Here is a 22,191-nt window from a genome sequence, read left to right as displayed (position 1 = left end):
ATATATATATATATATATATATATATATATATATATATATATAAGGCCCGTAGCCAGGGGGGGTTCAGGGGGTTCGAAAGAACCGCCCCTTTTGCTGGGAAAAGGTCCATTCTGAGTAAAATTTGATCTAAGCACATGAGGGTTTTATGGGAAAAGGTCCACTTTTTTTAGAAAAAGACCCCCCCCCCCCTTTTAAAATTGCTGGCTACGGGCCTGTATATTATCCCTAATGCCATAACATTTAATACAGGCGATAATTTGCTACATTGTTATTATTGCTAAAATGATTAGGGTAGTGGGGTTTAAAATAAAAGCGGCCTTGTTTGGCCAAATCTCGAACAATCGATCGATATTCTTTCTTGCCTTCTTTCTTGTGATAAATGGGACTTTGAAAGTTTGTGGAACACTGGGATGGAGGAGATATAAAAGTAATTGCTTCTGCACAGCGTTAGCTTGGGTCCAATTCAACATAGCCTGCTGTGTGGTGCGTTCTGTCTTAATTTTGGGTCTTGTGGGAAATTCAGATGATTTCAAATTTCGTCTTCTACAATGGCTAAATCGTTGCCGGATAGCATTATCCCTCTTTCTCGTGGAATTTACCTGTGTCTGTAGTTCTTTAATTGTTCATTGTGCCTGCCTTCAGTTTCTTCTCCATCTTTTATCTCCACGTCGTGGCCACCTCGCACACACAACAAGCCTCTCCGGTGGTGATTGCTGTGGACTTGCCTTGGCAACTTCTATAGCAGCTAGGAGCTCTTCTTTCCTTTGGTGAAGTCTACGTTTGAATCGTGATTTAGTCTTCGCATTTCTATTTCGTTTTTCACGGTTGTTCAAGGAAGCGGAAGGTACATAGTATTTTTGAACTCGTTTTCTTTCTCTTTCCAGATATGCGTCACCCTCATTTTTCTTTTTAGGCCTACGAGATCGATGATTTTTTTAAATCTCAGCTTTTGTTTTCGCCATTTTCTGAAAAATAATTTGATTGTATATATAATGATAATGTTCCATCCGTATGTATTTGGCACTGCGCTCACTGCGCTCGTTGGCGATTATTTTTTCTTTGCATAGTCTTGTTTGACATTTATTTCTGTCTTTGACATTCATTTCTGTATTTGAATTATTTTTTTTATTACGACATAATCATTTACTTCGCCTACATCGTCACTGAGGATTTTATGGATTTATTCACACTTTATTTACACCTCATCTAATCTTTAGCTCGAGCAGACGTCAGAAAGAACCACCTGACATCTCAAACAGGAGCTAGTTTTTCTTTCGGAGCCACACAAATAGCTTTTCACTGTAACGTATGTTCCGGTAACGTATGTTCCAGGCCACCTAATTTTAATTTTTATAACGCGTGCTTATATATACTTGAAGTGATTCGATCATGTTAAATTAAATATGACGTAAGGGCGTTTTTATAAATATTTAAACTGTAACTAATGGGGCTTTGCGTCATGGCTAATACTAGGTAACGTATGTTCCCTAGAAAAATTGACAAAGTGTTTCATTTTGTTCAAGTACTTGGTGCAAAAGAAAACAATGAATCGGGAGATATGTCCCCAAATCGGGATACTCCCGACGAGATCGGGAGTGTTGACAGGTCTGACCGCGTTCTTGGGAGTTCAATTCCCCTGCTACATGTTCTCTCACTTACCGATATCTCAATCGGTTGGATCCCAGAAGGCGAACACTAGTGCTATTTGCGTTTGTAAACGTAATCACTAGATTAGGGGAAGATGATGTTTCTATATGTTCTTTTCTTTGATTTGAAGTTTGAATTTTATCATATTATAATATGGGCTCTTTATTACAGTAAAAAGAAATTATCTTTCGACCCATTTCGTTTATTGTGCAACTTTTCCGGTTACTTCTCCAGGCTTTTCTAAAGGTTAATCCTAATCGTTTGGTAAGAAATAACCATTTAAAATTGGCATTGCGTCATGATGACTAATCTGATATGCCATTATTCAAAATCACAGTTCGTTTTTATCGAGGTGTACACCTCCCTGCTACTATTAACTACGCTTTTCTTCGTGAAAAATCATTTGTAGGCGTATTATAATTATCATATTGGAAATTTGGGACCACCGTAGGCCATAGGGGAAACCCGGGTTAGTTGGACCACAGGATAAGTTTGCCCATGGTCAATTTATGAAAAGTACCTACGAGGTAAAAAAAAATTGATCACATAATCTAGCTAGTGACCATATCTACAGTGCCAAGCAAGGTTTTCGGTCGTCGTTAAAAAGATTTATTTGAGCGGAGGGTCGAAATAAAAGTTTCCTGCATCACAAAGTAACATTGTTGAAGAGACTTTAACATCTTTTTTTATTGCCTTGTGATAGTATTAAGGATGTGTGCAGGGCACCAAACTAAAGTTAAATGTTTAAACTTTCGCAGGAATGCCTAAACCAAGAAGTTGTAACTTCTTGCCTAAACATAGTTCATTCTAGCACCAAAAAAGGCTGCAATCCTTTAAAATAAAATGTGCACCTGGGACTTGTTGGACCACATGGCTCGGGGCAATACAAGTTGAACCCAGTATTTAGTTATGATTTGTCAACATAAATGCATTTCGTATTGAAGGAAACGTGGAGAAAAGCAGTATATCTGACCTCATATGGCCTACAAAATAAGCAAAAACTCCCAAAACCAATTAAAATGCGTAAAAATACATTCAGGCGTTTACATGGACTGCTACATTATTTAAATACAGGGTGTCAAGGGGCAAGTTGGCCCACCTGACATCAGGTGTGTACTTTTGTCAGATTGTGAGCCACGTGGCATTACATCTTCAAACCAATCACTCTGCATCCGTGGCTATATACAGGTACTATAAGACCCTTGTCGCTCGTTCTAAAACCAGTTTTGGTGCCACTTGGGTCAAACGTGACAGAGAGTCCCCCAGCATATTTGACGAGTGGTTATACTTTTAAGTGTAAAGGATGAACCGATTCAATACTGAATTAAGTTTAATATGCCTTATTGCAATCACAGAAGTGATGTTATCGGCCATTAAATTGTACCACTTTCAGCAAGGGTTTAATAGTGAAATTTGTTTATCTGATGATTTTTTAAGCTGATATAATACATGCCAATAAATCCCTGCAACGCAAACCCCTTTTCTCAAATAGTGAGATCTTCGATCGATTGTATCCCGAAACCGATGAACATAAGTCTTTGTGTTGAAATATAAAGGGGGAAGTAGCAAACGGAACTACTATATTAGGGGAAGATTATATTTCCGTATGTTTATTTCGTTTGTTCGTTTTTGTTTAAATATATTTGGCGTTTGAATTCTAATTGTATTATTTTATACATTTCGAATCGATTGATTTTATTGTGCACCTTTTCCTTTCACTTCTCCAAATTTTTCTAAAAGTGAATCCTGTACGTTTGGCAAGAATAAATTTATTAAATACCATTTAAAAATGACAGTGCATCGTGATGAGGTATCTGATATTTTACCATCTTACTGACCAATACCACAGGGGCGCATTTTTAGATTTTGTTAATAGATCGCCCCCCCCCCCTCCCCATTTTAGTGGGAGTGTGTTACAAACACTATGATAAGACACCGTTCAAGATTCTTAAAAAATCCAAAATGACACATTTACTATAGCTCACTTTCTTTTACGCACATCTTACTTGTGGCGTCCTTACCAAGGACTCCGAGGTCGCGGTTGGAGAAAGGACGAAAGAGTACTTAAACTGGCTAGTTAGAATTAAATAATTAAATTTAAAATTGAATAAAACATCAATTTCAAGTGCAAGCGCGGTCGAACAATGACTCGCGAGTAGGAGAGAATTGCTAAAAATGACATTTCAAATCATGAAATGTTTATTTTTGATCTAAGACATTAAATACAGCAACCCATTTTAATTATTGATACGACTTACTTAAATCTTACTTAGACAAAACTTGACAGATTAAAAACATTCCACTCATTTGACAGTCTCTATTTAAAAAACCAATAAACCGTTCTAACTAGTTCATAATTTCACAAAGAACATTACAGTCTTGGACTCAGTTTGTCAGTCTTAAAATATGTTACAAGATCAGAAATCTTAATACACAGTTCTGATTGCATTGTCAATATGCTCAACCATTGGCATGTTAGCAAAGAGATTAGTGGAGTAATTGAAAAAGGTCTTAGAATGTTATCACCAAGTCAATTCCATGCAGCCCACCATTTTTCTGCAGCAAACCTTGTTAAGTCAACCTTGTGACACAAACATGTGACACAAGTTTATTTCAACAGAACTTGTGTTCAAGTCTTTAAGCTAAAATTAATTAATTAATTCACTAAAATTTAAAAAAGCAAATTTTCATTAGTTATTAGCCAAATTTTTTTCAGCCAGAATATTTTAACCAAAACAAATCATTTGTACAAAGTTGATGAGAGATTGATCCTGGATACCCCAAAATCCTTTTATACTAGCCCTGTCAAATCCATCATCAACAAAACTGTATCGAAGACCAAATACTAAAATAGCACTATTCATTAAAAGGTTTACTTCAGACCTTACTTACTCAAAATCTCAAGAAGAGAACACAAACAGCAAAGTCTGAAGATCAATGGTCATATTATTCCGATTCAGATTCAGATCACACCCCCAAAGAGATAACAAACAGCAAAGACTGTAAATCAATACCTAAATTATTATAAATCTGAACACTCCACTGAATCCACCCTTATCAGTATAAGAAAACATTGTAAATTGCTATAACTACTGCAATGAATAATAATAATAAACATAAGGTGAAAGTTTTGTGAGCCTATCAATTTACTCACAAATAAAAAGCTGATATTATCTCCACACCTGATAATGGAAAGTGCAATTATGCATTTAAAGTATGCACATTATTCATCCTTAACATTTAAAATGTAACACATTAAACCACAGAGAAAAGTTTCTTGAGTACTGGATTTTCCATTGAGTCAAATGTCAGTACCACCAGAGATAATGGTGCAGTTAAACATACAAGATACATGTGCATAAATATGCAATAACTTACAATGAATCTGAATTTGAATCATTTCAAAACATTTCACAACAGCATGTTCTATCAGAACATCAATCTGGAGGAATTCTTTTCCATTGAATGTAGAAACATACTAGTGCTTACTAGCATATTTCAATGCCTCATACTGTAATACAACATATCCTTTTCACTCATTTGGTAAGTAAACTTAGTTACATGTCACTACTTTAATCATATAAAATCCTTATTCAATGATAGTTCAAGGTTAATAAACTTCCAATAATAGATCAATCAAAAACAAAATATTAAAGTTAAAATGCCAATGAAAATAATAATAACAATAGCATAATACATACCTGATGACCTATATTCATACCTGAAACTGCTCAACATGGAAGACATTATATATATATATATTTACGAGGCCCTATAACACACACCAGATACCATTATATGCTGTCTATCCTGAAAGGTTATATTACTGTGAAACTCAGGGGCGTAACCAGGCATACGCACGGATGCACTGTGCGTACAATTTTTTGAGCCAACCATGATATTATTCTCCATAAATTCAGTGTATTTTTCAAGGAATATAATCGTACCTGGGAATTTTCAAAGTCTGTGCGTACAATTTTAAATGGTCTGGTTACGCCCCTGAAACTTACACAAAAGAAACCAACAAAACTATAAAGTTGAGTCCTTTGTTTTCACAATCTCCAAACCACCAACAGAAAAAAAAACAGACGTAATTAAGAAATCGCCTAACAAGCAATGACTCTAAACAAACTGATTGCTACACAAAAATATTTGTATGTGTTCTTTTAAACATGTTTAATGAACATTAAAAGCTAAATTTTGGGGTCAGTCAGTAGTGCAAAAAATTCTTAAAATTAGGGTTGGTTGGCCCTATAACCCAACTTGTCAATTTTATTTGGCTTAATCAATTGGTATCTATTCAATTTTTTTTTAAAGAAATTTGGGAGCAGAATAATTTTCATAAACTTATGTATATATAACATTTCAAGTTCTAAATTATTTAATTTACAAAATATTTACATTTTCACTGCATTCTGAGAAGAGAATTAACTGAAAGTTATGGAAGACTATACTAAACAGTCTACACCACCTCATTTTTAGTTAAAGATGTTAACACCTATGTTACCATTCAATGTCCTTTAAATCATTTTAGGACCCACAGGAAAGAAATATCATATTCAATACTCATTCCATTTCATCCCTTTAACCTCCAGAATTGTTCTAAAGTCAAACAATTGCAGCATTGTCTACTTTGTTTCCTGATGTACTGGTTACTAGTAGAGAAATCTAAAAGACATATGGTATGATTTTATATGGCACCAGTTCCTTGTACTCTTTCCAGTGCTCCCCATATTTAACACTGCATTTCAAGTCATCTCTGTATGTTCTGTGAACCAACAGCATCAGCAACCAGATGAAGTAGGTGTAAGCCATAATGTTTTGAAACATACTAGGCAAACACCAGCAGAAAGCATGGAGAAGCTCGGGCAGGTAGTGGAAGTGACGAGAGACACCCCAGAATCCTGAGGCTAAGAGCAGGCTTTCCTTCACTTCCCCTGTTTTCAGCTGGTATTTAGCTTTGATCATCTGTGGTGGTTTTCCCCATAGCAGGCAATCTCCATTCTTGGCCCTCACATACTGTTTTTGCCAGTCAGCCCAGTAATTCAGGACAAGGGCCAGGCTGCCAACAGTAAAGATAGCAATACTGAGGCCAAATCCAAGCCTGACAGGATGACTGACAAGGTAGAAGGTAGTGATGGCATACAAACCAGGAATGAAAACAAGACAACCCCAGCATATATAGTACCCTGCCCTGTCCATCATAATGTCCAAAGTACCCATGTAGCCAGATTCCCACCAGAAGAACTTAGTCATATACATCATCTGTAAGGTAGCACTGACAAACATGCTGTCTACAAAGCCATACAATTCGTAGCTTTTCATGGCATGAATACATATGAGGAGGGGCCATACTGTCATGCCAAACCGGCAGTTTGTAAAAACTTTTACATCAAACCCAAAAATCCTGGGATATAACTCTATACCACAAAAGTAATCAAAAATATAATTCCCAGTAACCTCCCATTCTCCTGGAGAGGGAGCTACCCTCCCCTTAATGTACAAAAAGATACAAAAGACTCCACTGAATATGCTTAATGTTGCTAAAAATTCCTCAAATCTATCATAAACTATTGTAACAGAGAGAGAATACTGTTTCAAGAAATACTGTAAAATAAAAAGAGCAGAAACAGAAACAATATAACAATAGAAGCCATTGTCCTTGTACACTGGTCTATGTCCATTTGGTGTGAGGGGACCATAGACTGTCTTTCCTGGTAGAAAGCGCATCAAAACGAGCTGGAAACTGAAAAAGGACAGAAGAACCAGCACACTGAACTTTGTGCAGATGTTCACTGAGCTCCAAATGTCAACCAGAACTCCAAGCACTCCTTTTGTAGTGAACATGCCTCCCAATGTTGAAAAACTTCCATCGCACTTCTTTGCCGTGTACCACAACAGCATAATGCCCTGAGAAGATCCCAGTATCAAGATGAAGGGCCAGACGGTGCAGTGGAAAAAATTGCTGAGCCAGGAGTTTTTCCAATGAGGAGACATCTTATCATCAGATATGGTCTTGCTGTCATGGTAACCATTTTGGGTCACACCATTTGAACTTATGGCTTCATTGTTGTTTACTTGGGCTTGTCTTCTTGTGATTACCATGGTGACTTCTCAGTATACTGTAAGGAAAAATACACTCAACTCAATGTAGAAGACGTACTAAGAAAAGTTAATTTAAAAATAATGTAACAATATTTTAAGAGTTAAAAAATGACATAACAGTTTCAACACAAAATACATTAATACCCACCCAGATTTGATCATATCAGAGATAAAAGATCACTTTAGACATGACCACCTTAATATCTTCTGTAGGAGCTACTGGCAGATAAACAAATCCTGCGTGAGAGGAAAAAAAAAACAGACCAATGACCTTTCAAAATGCAGCTGCCCCTGCACTATAAAATTATTGTGCCATCCAGGTAGACCTCTTACTGAGGAAGTACAGGTGTGCATTGGAAGACTACACCATTAAAAGCTGGGTATAATCACCTGAAACTTTTTGTGATTATTGTCTGCTGACATTTAAATTACTCAAGACTAGAGGCAATGGTGTTTAGTTTCCAGGTTTATCTCTTACACTGCATTATACAAACATTCATAACATGTGCCTTTTTCAAAAAATATTGGTGTCCATGTCAATCATTTGCGCATCACTACTTTTAGTACTTATTCACACTCACCTAGCCCGCATAACAAGGGTGATGGCACACGCATATGAAGTAAATTTATTATTTGCTCAATGAACAGAATCTCTGTGGCAAAGATAACATTTCCCTTAATGTATCTATCATTTGATTTTATATGTTTATACAAGTAAAATAAAAATGCTACTTATCTCCATTCACTATAAGAAAATTAATAACTAGACCTTTGTGTGACAAATGCACCATATGCAAGCAACTTAGATACAGCTGTATATCTAATAATTTTATTGAATATTTGATAACCAAAGTCATCACATAGCTGCATTCGTAAAAAAATAGGTAAATAAATAAAACAATGGTAATCAAATACTTCTGGTTAGAGTGCATACTGTAAGCACTTGCACTAATACAGAAGTACAGGTATTCGTACCGGTCTCAGTGTCGGCAGTGTCTACCTGTAGTTCTGCCTGCTGCTGGATGCACGCAGCCTCGCTGGCCGCAACAAAGTCAGAAATAATGGGAGACAGAATTTCAATACATGTCAGCACACTCGATATCATTTTCTTCTGAAATGAATTTTGCAAATTGACAGACAAAACCTTTTTAATACTAAAATAAACGTACCTTGCATAAGCCCAATATGCACCGGTACGCCCTTTCTCCTGGCCAGACAGCTTCGTATGTACTGCTACATCGTACGATGCCGCTTAGCCCAATAAAAATTGGTATTTTTCTTTCTATTTATATCGATCGACACGTGGTGCGAGTGAAAATCTCCACCTGTATAAACTGTAAACATGACGTCAAAAAATAGGTTGGTTAGACGTTGGGCTGAGTGACAGATCCATGTGATACGTAAAAACTGTCGTTATTTGAATAATAATCTATTGATGAGTTTTTCGTTGCACTTTCTTTGCTTATTTATATTCAAACGCAATATATAAGGCCCAGTGATCCTAACAAGTCTCAACTGACGCATCGCCAGTGCGCAGTTACTCGTAACTTGCATTTGTGGCAAACCGGCCTTTTCTCAACAGATTGGCATTGTCACTGGTAATATTTGTACTTTTGTTTAGGGAGACTAGTCCATTTTTTTTCCCGCAGCGAGCGAAACAAATTTAGTTACATTTTGACAGCATACAGAGTTTACATTGCCCTTAATTTTTTATTTTCATACATCATGTACTTTTGTCATACAGTACACTGTACCCTAATTAGTTTATGAAAGAACTTACCTACAACAAAGCTTTTTTTTTTTTTTTTTTTTTACAAAAAGGATGCAAATATTTTCCTTGTCAAGTGAAGAAAAGGGCCGTCTCATAAAATAATGTGGTGTTCTGGAGGTATGAAAATATAGGAGTCTAAGAAAAATTTAAATACAGTCTTGTATGCATAGCTAAATAGACCAATTCTTTCAAAAGTTACCATTTTGGTACTTTAGGAAAAGATGAATGACATATTTATAGTACACATCCCATTAAAGAAATGTTTATTTCATTGACAACAACTTTCACTACTGATGATGTTGGATTAAAAAACATCACAAAACTGATGACCAAACAACAAATGACAATTAATCATAGAGTTACATATCTGTTTAATGATGCAATGTTTTATTAATTATCTGAGTAATATCAGGTCATTATAATTTATGTTATAACCATTTATTCATAAATATTCAATGTAATATACTAAAATGTTTCAGACAAACAATGCATCTAAGAATGAAATGTGTCAATTGAGACATGATCTTTCAGTTTCTGGATCCTTTAAAGAAATGTCAAATATTTCAATAAATGTTTCATGTGACATAAGTTTTTAAAAAATCAGTCATTCAATTTTGTGCCCCTCCATCCTTCCTTTTTGTGTGTGTGTGTGGGGGGGGAGTGCAAGGGACTGGTTAGTTCTTTCGTTTCCTTTTTTTCTTTCTTGCTTTTAAACTGGCAGTTGGAATATGACCATATCCTGGTATTTCATCCAGATTACTACCTGGAAATCCAAAATCAAGTTTTTTTTCCACATCAGTTTCATCACTTTTACACAATAACTCCAATTCATCTAAATTTTCTACTACTTCCTTTTTTCTCTTTTTGCATTTCTTTTTCCTTTTCTTCAGCTCTTTTTCCTCTTCGTTGTTTGACTTAGTGCAATATTCATTTACAATGTCTTTTTCTAATTTCACTTCAAGATTATCATCGGGGAAACTTTCAGGTTTGTCAGGATTAACTTCAACTGAGGTAATCCATTTCTCTACCCCCCTCACTCGGTTTTTGTCTCTCTTCTTGGGAAGCTCATCCTGTTCCAATTCGTCATCTGCCATTTTTGATTTCTTCTTCTTTTTGCTTTTCTTTCTCTTCAAACTCTTTTCAACTATGTCAGTTTCAGCCAGCAAAGGTTGGTCATTTCCTTCTTGTGAATTAATTTTTACATCTTCTTTTATATTTGGCTGATTCAAACCAAATCCAGGGCAATTAACAGATTCTTCTACCTGACTAAATCCAAATCCAGGGTTCTTTAAACCATCTTGTGATTCATCTAAATCTTTATGTCCTTGTCTGTATTTTGCAACTTCAGCCATCTTCTGAGCAAAGTAATCCTGCACATTTGTACTGCTAGTGTATGTAATAATTCCATGTTTTGCTTCATTGCTGGCTGGATCAGAGTTGGTGCTCTCTGCATCAGAATTTACCTGAAAGTTTCCATGCATACTTATCATCCAGGAAAATATTGTGTTATAAGGACTGAAACTTCAGTTGTCAAAAAAGTAATCAATTAATAAAATTAAATAAATAAATCTAAAAGTAAAAAATACCTTATGATTGAAAAAATATTGGAATTTTCACACTGGTTTTCAAGTTAGTAAAATTTCAGTGATTTTTAGTGACCTTCTCAAGTATCTTTATTTTCTATAAAAACCATTTTGTTTTCTCAAGTATTTCCAGTACAAGAACATTGATTTACATATAATAAACCAAAAACATTACATATATACTTACTTCAGACCTGTTCTGTGGAGTGACTGGTGCAGACTTGCTTTTCTTTTTCCCAAAAATACTATCCAAGTCCTCCGTTTTAGCTAATGACAGGTCTTTGCCTTTTGTAAAGCGGTGGTAGCTGCATTGAAGTTGTGAAATGGTTACAAACAACAGTGCTGACAAATGTAACATGCACATTTTGTCTAAAAACTGTATTTATCAAGCAATTACAGTATAACTACTATTCTAAATTTCTATTGGTCTCTCATTTGGGTCAGTAAAATCTTACTAGTACTAATTGCGGCATGGGATATCCAACTTTGACCATGTTCCCATCACATAAAGCATGAACTCATTTGCAAGGTGTTGTGGTGTCTATGTAAAATTGATTCAGTATTGTCAATTTCAAATGGGAATAGTAAACACACGAAAATAATTTTTTTGCTATCTTTCTCTAGCTACCTCCTTACATCATTTTAATTTGAAGCCAGGTCAGAAACTGTTTAAGTTTTACTGAAAGTCAATTGAAATTATTTTGAGTATTAGTTTAAGTGTTAATGCATGGTTGGAGTTATTTTCCCTTATATCAAAGCTTTCACAGCTGAGACATAATCAACCCAGGGGCAGATTGAGGCTGTCTTCTGGGCCTTCCGGAAGAGGGTCAGAGTTTCAAGTTTACATTGATGGGTATCTAATTTTTACTGTCGGAAGATGGTCAAAAATGGAAGAGGGATCAACAAAGATAATTTGAAAGACTATCAAAAAATATTTCTGGATCCGCCCCTGTAACCTTTTGTTCAGACTTAGTGATTTTAATGATCATGTGGCTTATCTCAGATTATTAAGCCACAATTAATTCAAAGTAACTTAGTAGACTCTATCATAACATCATTAGATTTAGGAATATAATATAATAAAAAGTAAAAAAAAAAAAAAAAAAAACTCACTGTACTCTGGCTTTTGATGATTTAGACTTTTCAGCAAGGCTTTTAGCACTGCTCGAGTCATTGTCACTAGTCGTTGCAACCCCATGGCTTTGATTGAGGTTGTCCAATAAAGCAGCAAAATCATCCTGATGGGCTATCCAATTGTCTGCATGTTTTTTACTGCAACCAACACCTGGTGTATAAAGGCATATTGAAATTATTTTACAAATTTTAAATTGTGTGAAACAAAGCTGAAATGGTGTGACATAAAATGTTTGAAAAGAAATATTTAAAAACATATGGTTAAGTTATGTGCTCACATGTATCATAATCATTATAGAAAAAAGTTTGAAATATACCTCTGTTATCTGACTTCAGGTTGACTTTCACATGCTCTGTTATCCCACTCTCATTAGCTCCTAAACCTTTCCCTTTTTGCCAGCCCATTTTCTCCAACATTTTCTGTCCAAATTTGTTTTCATCTGCAATTAATTGATAAATAAATCAAATACCAATACAACCCAACATTTAATAATTGTGTTGAGTTATTTATGGTTGCTATTTAATATTATCTTATTATGATTATGCTATTTTCAAACAAATGATCATACTTTATGCTTAACTCCACAGCTGTGCATCTAATAATTTCATTGAATAGTTGAGACATTAACCAAAGTCATCACATAACTGCATTCGTAAAAAAAATGATAATAAAAAATAAAGAAAGAAATAACATCAGTAATCAAATACTTCCACAGTTTCTAGGATTTGCAGTAGATTTGCAGGATATTTATAGACATATATAGAAAACAGAACAGGTCCAAACGCTGACAGTATACCTTTAAGAATACCATGGCACGAGTCATGAAATTGTCATTGGGGCCATTCAGAATGAGAAGATCCAAGTGCTTACTGGTCTGCGGCTTAAATATGGCAGACCTACGTGAAAGGAAGACCGCTTAATCCTGTAATGGTCTCTCCACCTCTCACACGCCTCCCCACACAGCTTTACTGCAGGGGCCCCCTAATTAGATCTCAACTCCATTCGACCAGACGTGTGAGGAGGTGTGTGAGAGGTGGAGAGAGCATTACAGGATTAAGCAGTCTTTCTTTCTTTCAAGTGCAATGTAGGGTCCGCCATACTTGAGTCTTGGACCAGATGATACTTGGATCTTCTACTCTGAATGGTCCCACTGATGACATTTGTACTTTCGTGCTATAAACTAATGTAAAAATAACACTTCTCTTGACTTCAGACTAGGTTTTTTTTATTATTTTTTAACACATTTACTTCTACAATAAAGATATACATAATAAATACATTCAAAGCAGGCGGCACGTCGCCACAGCATTATGTGCTCGCCTGCGTGTTAGAGAAGTTTGATAGAGTTTTTGCAAAACATTAGTCTAACGTAGCCATCTTAAGTAATTATATGTAGGTTTTTTTAGGTCGTTATATGTATTTTTTTTATTCATTGACCAATCAAAGTGACAGTCGATGGTGTTAACTGCAGTTCAGTACAATTTATAGCCTACGCGAAAGTCCACGTGGGATTAGACCGAACTATAATAACCACAGCACCACACGTGGTAATTACGATTTAATAAAATTAACTTGCTAGGAAAACTACAGTTACCCACACTTTATAATCAAATGAGAACTATTACCATTGCTCCATTGTAAGCCCCTCGGATCAACAGAGTATTTCTGTTTTCGACGGGGCTCTGCCAGCATCGCCATGTTGGCCTCCTTTCAGTAATGTGACCTCTGATCTGCGGAAAATCTGCGCAGGTCACGTTTATCCAATCAGCACGAACAAAACCGGGTCATCCAATCAAAGAGCCCCTGGATTTAAAAGGCAAAGAATACTGGCAAATTTGAATCGGGATTTCAGAAGTAACAGAGGGTTTGGATGTCCAGTTTTATTTCTTATTTAATAATTTGACATCTTTGTGAGAAGAAAGAAACTTATGCAACGAGGGATTTGTCAGACTATTTTACCCTTTATTTTTTACAAGTTTGTAAGTCGAAATATTTCATCAACATGAGCAAAAAGGAAGACTTGAGAGTGAAAGAAGTTCCCGATGTGGTGGTGGATCCTACTTCAAGAAGGCGATACATGAAAGGAAGATTTTTGGGCAAGGTATATAAAAAACGAGCAAAAAAAGAAATAGAACTTTCATTTTACATGAAGACTGCATTAAGTTAGGTTTATTCATTCAAATATACATATAATTCAAAACAATCCGTTATAAGTTATTGTTTGAATTTTGATTTCAAATTTTTGTAACGAAAATTGTTTTAGAATTTTACATCAAACTAATGATTCAGAACATCTTGATACAGTAGTCGAGGCTTGTACATGTGTGGAAAAGCGTACCAATATAACAACTGTTCATTATTCCCCTGCAAAGATGGTGATATATTCAAAATCAGACAGCTGTTTAAACACTTTGATTCTATGGTATTTGGTAAGCTAGATCAGACTTAACTACACTCCCTCTATCTTGGTTTTTATATACTTTGATGCCCATCTATTGTCTAATTTCAAATCACAAGTGTAACTCCACATTAAACACTACAAAACTGACCCTTGTTACAAACTGAAATCATAATTATCCTAGCTGTTAAATCAATGCCCCTAAGGCACACCCAACTATAGGCAAAAAATAAATAAACGCGAGTGTGCTGATTTCTGAAACAGAACCATGATTAATTGGTTAAACTTCATTGCACACATAGTAAAAAAATAAGTAAAAACCTGAAAATTTAGTCAGTCTTGAAAATGTTGTTGGGAGAGGAATTTCTGCTAACATAATTTTTATGATTTGAAAATGGGCCTCTCGATAATTTTGGAAAGTTCATCACCTAATATGGTCATGTCAGATTCACGCTTTTAAAAATATTAATAAATCAGACATAATCTTTTTCTGCAGAAAAAAATGGAATTCCCCCTTTTTTTAAATTCAATTCTTATAGGTTACTGTGATTAGTCAAGGTTAGGTGTTGGTTCCATGATAAATGTTCAGAGGTATTTTTTTAATCTGGGCTTATGTCTGATTAATTTTAAAGTGACGAAATTACCAAGTTTTTACCATTTTGTGTCCCTCTTTTCAAATTTTCCAATAAATTCCTGCTAATGTTATTTCTCTTGTTTATTTTTTAAGGGTGGGTTTGCAAAATGCTATGAGCTCACAGACATGGAAACCAAAGCTGTTTATGCAGGAAAGGTGGTTTCAAAGGCACTTTTGGTCAAACAGCATCAAAAAGATAAGGTAATTTTGAATAAAAATTTGAGTATATTAAGATATGTAATAGAGAAGAATATTTTGCTGTGCAATATATACCCATACTATATTTTGACTTTTTGTCATTTAATCAGTTTGTTGATCAATAATAAGTGTGTTAATTCTCCGTATTATGATGTACCCCCACTTACATATATGTATATAAAAGACTAAATACACAGTCTTATGACTTGTGTAACCTTACATAGAAAATTCTTCTTCTAGATGACCCAAGAAATCAACATTCATCGCAGTTTGAACAACAGACATGTTGTTGGGTTTCATGGCTTTTTTGAAGACAATGATAATGTGTATATCTTGCTTGAACTGTGCAGAAGACGAGTAAGTGGAAAAGAACTTGCTGATATGTGCTTCAGTAAATGATGGTTCATTATACCAATGCCAACTTTTATATGGGTTAAAATGTTACACATCAAGTCACCCTTCAAATGTTTTTGAGAAAAATAGATTGTGCTGTATGAGGTGTATATTTTAATCATTTTTTCCTTAGTCTCTGATGGAGTTGCACAAAAGAAGAAGAGCAGTGACTGAACCAGAAGCTCGTTATTTTCTTAAGCAAATAACTGAGGCCTGTGTTTATCTACATCAGAATAAAGTTATCCATAGAGATTTGAAATTGGGTAACTTGTTCTTAAATGACGAAATGGAAGTGAAAATTGGTGATTTTGGACTGGCTACAAAATTGGACTATGATGGAGAAAGAAAAAGGTATAAAAATTTTCCAATCCAAAAGTGATTTTCCAAAATGTTACTACTAGTAATTCCAGTAAAATTTATGATTTTTAATTCATTACTTTGTTTAGTATATTGGTATTCATGAAACAGGACAACTTTTAATTTGTATTACATATTTTTTTTCTTATAAGGAGTAAACTTGGCAGTCTTGGAGCTCTTTCATTAAGTTATGGTCATACAGAAGGTTTTGATCATGTTTACCCAGCATTGTGTTATGTTTGTTGGAAGGTATGAATGAGAACCTGGGGAACTTTGTTTATTTTTTTTAAAAATTACCTTATTTTTTATTTATTTTATGTAGAACTCTTTGTGGAACCCCTAATTACATTGCTCCAGAAGTGCTAGGGAAGAAGGGACATAGCTATGAAGTAGATGCCTGGTCACTTGGGTGTATATTGTAAGTATCATTCATTGTGACTAAGAAATACTCATTATTGGAATATTTTCATGAAAATTTTTTTTATGAGAATGAAGTCAACTTCTCTGTTTTCAACTTTTTAATGACAATATTGTTATTGTTCTCAGGTACACCCTCTTGATTGGAAAACCCCCCTTTGAGACCAGTAGTCTCAAAGATACCTACATGAAAATCAAGAAAAATGAATACCACATGCCCTCATCCCGCTGCTCTCCTCAGGCCAAGAGCCTTGTGCAGAAGCTGCTTCGTAATGACCCCACTGACAGACCCAGCATGGAGATCATCCTACAGGATGATTTCTTTACCACAGGTACTTGTCATATGTAGAAGAAATCCTCCTTAGAATAGCCCGTTTTTTGCATGTGTTATTATAAAATTCAATTTCTATCTAAAGACATTAGTTTAAAGATGCCTAAACTGCTGCACTGATTTGTTCATATGCTCATAAAGTTTGAAGGCTTTCTACAATAGTAACTGGTTTTATAATCAATCAGTTTTTATGTGTCTATTCTTCCTTGTTTCCCCCATTTTTTAAATGTTTGTTTTTTGTTGCAATGGAAAGTAAGCTCTTTGCCTGGTGACATATATTTGTTTCTGCACCCGTTAGGATTTCTTCCTTCCCGCCTCCCAACCAGCTGTTTGACTATGGCACCAAGGTTTGACCAGCTGTCTAAGTTGGATGCCAGAAAACCTCTGGTAGAGCTTAATGGAACTGGTAAGTGAAGAAAAGTGAAATTTAAGGCATGCTATTTTAGAAGATTGGAGTATACAAAGTTGTTTATAAATCATGTGGAGTATCACTTATAATTTCAACTTTGTTTACTGCTTCATCAAGTGTCATAATAGTTCTTAGTAGATGTATACTTCATTATTTTACTCCATTTTTTTCTATTTCATAGAAGGATCTAACACACGCCAGCTAGTCAAGAAAGAATCAGAAGGAGCTTCCAGGCCAGAGAGTTCTGACAAAAGTACAGGTACCTATTTTTCCATGTTTAAAGTGAATGTTTGATAAATGCTGTCCAGGCATCCCTTCATATTTCACAAGAAAGGCAATCAAAACTAGAAAAGCACTTAAAGAATGCAGACCTCTGGTAAACAGCTCAGTCCTCGCAATTTATTGGCTAAATAATCTAAGCCCATTTTTTACCTATCCTAAAAAAAAATTCACCAAGATGTGCCCATCACTATTGTGTAATGTTGCAAACAGACAAAACCAAACACATAATTCCCTTGGCTGAGGTGATAATCTAGGCATTGTATATTTCTTTTCATTGCAATTTTATATATTTCAGAGCCAAGCGATTGTTACCTGTCAGATCTTTTCACACAGATTTCTGCTGTTCTGGCTGCAAACCCTGCTGATAAGGTTGTTATACAGGAAGGTAGGCAGCACTTAGCTATTCATAGTTAGAAACATTGTTTTCGCTATTGATCTAGTTTAAATGTACTCAGTTGCTTGGACACCTTTACGTCTCTTAAATGAAATGCTATTTATATATTTTTCACATTTAGCATTCTTTTAACCCTGTCTATATGAATGGGTGTGTGTGTGTGTGTCCAATTGACACCACACAGAATGTTTTATTTATATTATTTCTATACATTTGTTAATTCCAGAAGAAGCTGAAGACCCAGCTTGTGTGCCTATCTACTGGGTTAGCAAGTGGGTAGACTACTCTGACAAGTATGGCTTGGGCTACCAGCTTGTTGACAACAGTGTTGGCGTGCTATTCAATGACAGCACCAGGTTAATCCTCACTTCAAATGGAGAGTAAGTAGATTTGTTTTGTTAGAACAGTGTGCCTGCTCTCTTCTCCTTGATATTAGTAATGCCATAGAGAAGCGGGTGGTGCAGCGGGGGAATACTTAATTGAAGTGCCAATACAATGGCATCTTTTACAAAATTGGTTAAGAGAAAACAGCAACTTCGTCAATGAAGAAATGGAGTTGGTGAAATTTACCCTGGATCATTGAATAATTTCCTTAAAAAGGTGACAGATTGCTGCAGTAAATTGAAAATAAAATTATTAAAGAAAGTGTAGTACATGCAGACAAATAATTGGGTTATTGGGGAGTTGAGAAAGATTCCCAAGGGTTTCCACCTATTCTAATGACTCTGTTTAAGGAGATATTCTGACTCCCAAGATGGTCTGATGTAGGGTGGATTTTGTTTCTGTTTTATTAAGCCTAAGGCACAGAGCATGTCTTATGAACATTATCCTATTGAAAATGGCCTGGCAACTGTGATAAGCTCTTTTACCTCTGTGATGGGTCTCATTCCCCCCCTATTATTTCCAACTGATTATATTTATTATTTATCTTCTGTAATATTACAGGAATATCCAGTATATTGAGCGTGATGGCACAGAGCATTTCCACACTCTCAGGGTGTTCCCTGAAACTCTAACCAAGAAGGTGACCTTGCTTAAATATTTCAGAAACTACATGAGTGAACATCTACTGAAGGTCAGTACATCTTGTTGCCCATCAGATATCATTAGCACTCAATTATCACTCAGTTCCATTACCTCCTATAATCAAAATGAAAACTTGCATCTTTGCAGGGCAAATTGCAGTTATATAACTGAGTTATGATGTATATTGCATAGATGACTTTGTCAATTTTATTTAAGTGTTGGTCTATGCATTTAGAATATATTCATTCATTTAAGCAATTTGAAAGGGCTTTCATTGTATTGTCTGTTTCATTGTTCATCTTTTATGGCTGTTTAAAATGCAATTGTTGTATACAACAGATTTTCAAGCATTTATTTTGATATTGCTTCTACAATTTTACTGCCATAATGAAATATGTAAATTGGTTCATTTCAGGCTGGTGCTAATATTATCCCACGTGAAGGGGATGAGATGGTGAGACTTCCTTTCTTGAGAACATGGTTTAGAACCCGCAGTGCCATAGTATTGCATCTCAGCAATGGCACTTTGCAGGTAAGTCTTTAAATTTGAGTTTTTTTTTTTTTTTTTTTTTTTTTTTTTTTTTTTTTTTTTTTTTACAGCGAACTTATTTAATCATATATATATATATATAAACCCTTTGTGAGAATTTCTGTTCTTTATTCAGATATTTTGCAGCAGTGATTCCAATCCTATTCTGTTTTTCTCACCGATGAAATAAGTCATCTTATTTTTGTGAACTTTTTTTTTTTTTCACTCATTACAGATCAACTTCTTCCAAGACCATACAAAGATCATTCTATGTCCAGTGATGGGCGCTGTCACCTACATTGATGAGAAGAGAGAGTTCCGCACATTTAAGTCCTGTTTAATTGAGAAGCATGGGTGCAGCAAGGAGTTGGCAAGTCGTTTGCGTTATGCACGTACCATGATTGAACGCCTTATATCATCCAAGTCTGCCACAGGCAAAGCCCGATCTACCTCTAGTCAGAGGACAACATAGGAACAGCGCACCATAATTGGAGAAAAAAGCTTTTTTGGTGTCAGAATCCAGTGCTTATCATTAAATATGAAGTTGAGAATTTAAAAACTGAGCTTAATGGATGCAGTTTATTTCAGCTGGATGACAGTTTTATAATGCCAGAGGTGTCTTGAGATTTTATGACCTTTTCGTCATTTTTGCTAGATTAGGTTGTGATCTCATGGGTTACTTAATTGTGTCTGCAGGATTAAATCTTTTGGCTAAACAGCAGGCACTTGCCAAAATGGAAAGTGGCCCCATAGAATAGGTAAGGATTTTGAATATAAGTTACCAAGCCAAACTTAGGTAGATAATGATTCACATTAGTGTTTTAATCCTGGTTGTTTTTCACCAGAAACTGCAGACTGCACCCTTGTTCATTTGAACATGTAAATTCATGTTGTAGGGGCTTGCATAAAGGCATTTGTAGATGAATTGTTTGTGTGAAAGTTTAAACAGTAAATTTTGAATGATGGACAGTGGGGGGAATTTGCAAAGCTGCTTGTTTTCTGAAATGTTTGGGATAAGCATATAAGCTCTTGTAGTTTTAGGGAATTATTGTTCATTAATAAATGCTATGTAAATCACATTTTGAGTAATTCATCATGAAGTTCTGTAAGTCAGCATGGGTCTAAGCAGTTTTCTTCTAGGGCTTAGAGTTATTGATTCTTTTTTCGTACTGCAAAATGGATGTTCCGCTTGCAATGATGATCAACCTGTCCTAAACGTGTTTAGGTTATTAATGTGTACTTGTGATCAATGACGTGTACAGTGGATGAAAGTATGATTCTGATGTTTCAAAGGGAAGGCTTGAGAAAAGTGACAATTGACAAGCTTTGGTTAATGCCATTAAGTTGAACATTGAGTTTTTGTGGAAATGCCCAGATATTCAATAAATGCATTTGACTTCTAATAGGAAGAGATCCGCACTCTTAGTATTTGTCTTGCATTTGAAAGACTTTTTACCCTCCCCCCTTTTGATAAGGTCACATTTTGCCAATGTTATTTTGTACAGTTATAAATTTCAAGATGGATTGATGCATTTCAAGTGATTTGGTTTTACATTCTTAACATGATAACAGAAGAGATCTATATAATATACCCTGGTTTCCAGGTCTTTCAAATATTTATACATTAATAATATAAATACTGTCTAAAATTATCAAGTAGGGAAAGTCTTACATTATGAGACTTCTTTTTCAAGCTGTTGTTTACATTCTTTATTCTGTCATAATTAACTTGTATATTGCATTAAAAATCGATGTAAATAAAACTTGTATAAAATTTGAGACTTACTTTATAAATAACTCAAATGAGGACGTTTCAAATGTTTTATGCCAGATTTGGTTGCTTCTACATTCAGCTGACGCCACAGAAAACCAGCACGCGCTATAGTTTATACTGGAATTTAATGCTGGATTGTGTTCAGTTGCAGAGAAACTTGATTAGCTCTCCACGAAATCGTTTGATTAATTTTAAACCTATTCCCTTTGGGTTCGGGATCAACAGCATACCCTGCCCATGATTTTGTCTTGGCTCATATTTATGTGACTAGGTCGTTATTTTTGAGAGATCTCTGCAGTCTCATAAATCGCTCCTAGACGTAGATTCCTGAAGAGACTATTCGTGTGATTTATATTGTCTGAATTTTTATTTTCCTGTAATAAAATACTTAGTGCTTCAAAAGCCATGTTACAGGTAATAACTTTGAGGATTTTTTTTCTTTTCTCTCTGTCCTCTACAATATCCCAAGTTTCAGTACAGTAATATGACACGTATGTACTCTGCGCCCTCGTAATGACCATTTCACCGAAAAAGAGTAATAAATCAAAAAAAAAAAAAAAAAAAAACATTGAATTTTTGAAAATTTTATTGAATCGTTTATTTTAAGAAATAAATATAGAATTATCACGTTACTTAAAATTTCCTTCATTGAGGAAGCTCACATCACTCACAATTGATAAGAATCATAATAATTTGGTTCTTACAAAACGCTGTAAAGGATATATTTTAAAATGTTTTAGCAAGCGAAATATCTTTTTTCAACCACCCCAGTACAAAAAAAAAATACGATCAGGGTTAAAATGGGGT

The 22,191-nt window shown here is 35.0% G+C and overlaps 3 protein-coding genes across 5 annotated transcripts; 1 reads left to right on the top strand and 2 right to left on the bottom strand.

Moving 5' to 3' along the window:
• Positions 1-3,829: 3,829 nt before the first annotated feature.
• On the bottom strand, positions 3,830-9,094 carry LOC106169024 (uncharacterized). 3 transcript variants are annotated; one of them, XM_086994601.1, is made up of 3 exons: positions 8,923-8,997; positions 7,950-7,990; positions 3,830-7,770 (listed from the first exon to the last, which is right to left on the bottom strand). In XM_086994601.1, the coding sequence occupies exon 3, from the start codon at positions 7,751-7,753 to the stop codon at positions 6,317-6,319; it is 1,437 nt and encodes a 478-aa protein (XP_086850727.1). In that variant the 5' UTR covers positions 7,754-7,770; positions 7,950-7,990; positions 8,923-8,997; the 3' UTR covers positions 3,830-6,316. The 3 variants fall into 3 exon arrangements, with proteins under 3 accessions (XP_086850727.1, XP_013403763.2, XP_013403764.2); XM_013548309.2 differs by lacking the exon at positions 7,950-7,990 and having other exon boundaries at positions 8,923-9,094; XM_013548310.2 differs by lacking the exon at positions 8,923-8,997 and having other exon boundaries at positions 7,902-7,990.
• A 676-nt stretch (positions 9,095-9,770) lies between these two features.
• Positions 9,771-14,021, bottom strand: LOC106169027 (uncharacterized). The gene is made up of 5 exons (XM_013548317.2): positions 13,868-14,021; positions 12,559-12,681; positions 12,221-12,392; positions 11,295-11,412; positions 9,771-10,987 (listed from the first exon to the last, which is right to left on the bottom strand). Exons 1-5 carry the CDS (start codon positions 13,938-13,940, stop codon positions 10,199-10,201), a joined length of 1,275 nt encoding a protein of 424 aa, XP_013403771.2. The 5' UTR covers positions 13,941-14,021; the 3' UTR covers positions 9,771-10,198.
• A 24-nt stretch (positions 14,022-14,045) lies between these two features.
• LOC106169017 (serine/threonine-protein kinase PLK1) lies at positions 14,046-21,389 on the top strand. Its single transcript, XM_013548302.2, has 13 exons — positions 14,046-14,343; positions 15,368-15,475; positions 15,713-15,829; positions 15,999-16,216; positions 16,545-16,640; positions 16,769-16,971; positions 17,269-17,376; positions 17,561-17,638; positions 17,957-18,046; positions 18,282-18,435; positions 19,001-19,130; positions 19,497-19,613; positions 19,846-21,389. The coding sequence occupies exons 1-13, from the start codon at positions 14,245-14,247 to the stop codon at positions 20,080-20,082; spliced, it is 1,755 nt and encodes a 584-aa protein (XP_013403756.1). The 5' UTR covers positions 14,046-14,244; the 3' UTR covers positions 20,083-21,389.
• The last annotated feature ends 802 nt before the right edge of the window (positions 21,390-22,191 follow it).

This window comes from Lingula anatina, chromosome 1, assembly GCF_051362555.1.
Source record: "Lingula anatina isolate TDL-2025a chromosome 1, LinAna3.0, whole genome shotgun sequence".
Classification (NCBI taxonomy): domain Eukaryota; kingdom Metazoa; phylum Brachiopoda; class Lingulata; order Lingulida; family Lingulidae; genus Lingula; species Lingula anatina.
This window is presented reverse-complemented; position numbering and strand designations above follow the sequence as displayed.